General features: G+C 63.5%; 1 protein-coding gene across 1 annotated transcript in view; it reads right to left on the bottom strand.

Moving 5' to 3' along the window:
• LOC104538726 (copine-8-like) overlaps positions 1-560 on the bottom strand; it is a gene marked incomplete at both ends in the record, with an annotated part of 3285 nt that extends 2725 nt beyond the window's left edge. The window contains one exon of the mRNA XM_010182028.1: positions 457-560. Within this exon, the coding sequence (XP_010180330.1) occupies positions 457-560 (104 nt within the window). The remainder of the gene's footprint in view (positions 1-456) is intronic.
• Positions 561-707: the final 147 nt, after the last annotated feature.

Here is a 707-nt window from a genome sequence, read left to right on the forward strand (position 1 = left end):
GGGGTGGCCTTGGGGACAGGGATGGGGACAGGGATGGGGATGGGGATAGGGATGGCACAGGGATGGGGACAGGGACAGGATAGGGGCAGGGATGGGGACAGAGATGGGGACAGGGATGGGATGAGATGGAGATGGGATGGGGACAGGGATGGGGATGGGATGGGGACAGGAAGAGGACAGAAGCAGGGATGGGGACAGGGATGGGGACAGAGGTAAGGACAGGGATGGGATTGGGACAGGGATAGGACAGGGATGGGGATGGGATGGGGACAGTGATAGGGATGGCACAGGGACAGGGACTGGATGGTGACAAGGACACGCCTGGGATAGGGACAGATGCCAGCGCCTTCCTGGCGTCCCCAGGCAGCGCCACCGCACCCAGCCCTGCAGCGGGGGGGCACTGGGGGTGGTGGTGGCCAGGGGGTGACAGCGGGGGGTGACAGCGGGGACACTCACAGGTCGAAGCGCAGGTTCTGCTTCTCCTCGAAGAAGTAATCGAGGACGAACTTGCGCAGGAAATCGGGGTTCAGGGTGTTGTCGATGACCTCAGTCCGGCCAAACTGGGGACAACGCGGGGACATACGGGGGACACACACGGGGACATTGGGAGACACACAGGGACAGACGGACATGGGGATAGGGGACACGGAGGAAGAAGAGCAGAGGGGGGATGCGGCGAAGGCCGGGGACATCGGGGACATGCGTGA

This window comes from Mesitornis unicolor, unplaced genomic scaffold, assembly GCF_000695765.1.
Source record: "Mesitornis unicolor isolate BGI_N332 unplaced genomic scaffold, ASM69576v1 scaffold35643, whole genome shotgun sequence".
NCBI classification, from domain to species: domain Eukaryota; kingdom Metazoa; phylum Chordata; class Aves; order Mesitornithiformes; family Mesitornithidae; genus Mesitornis; species Mesitornis unicolor.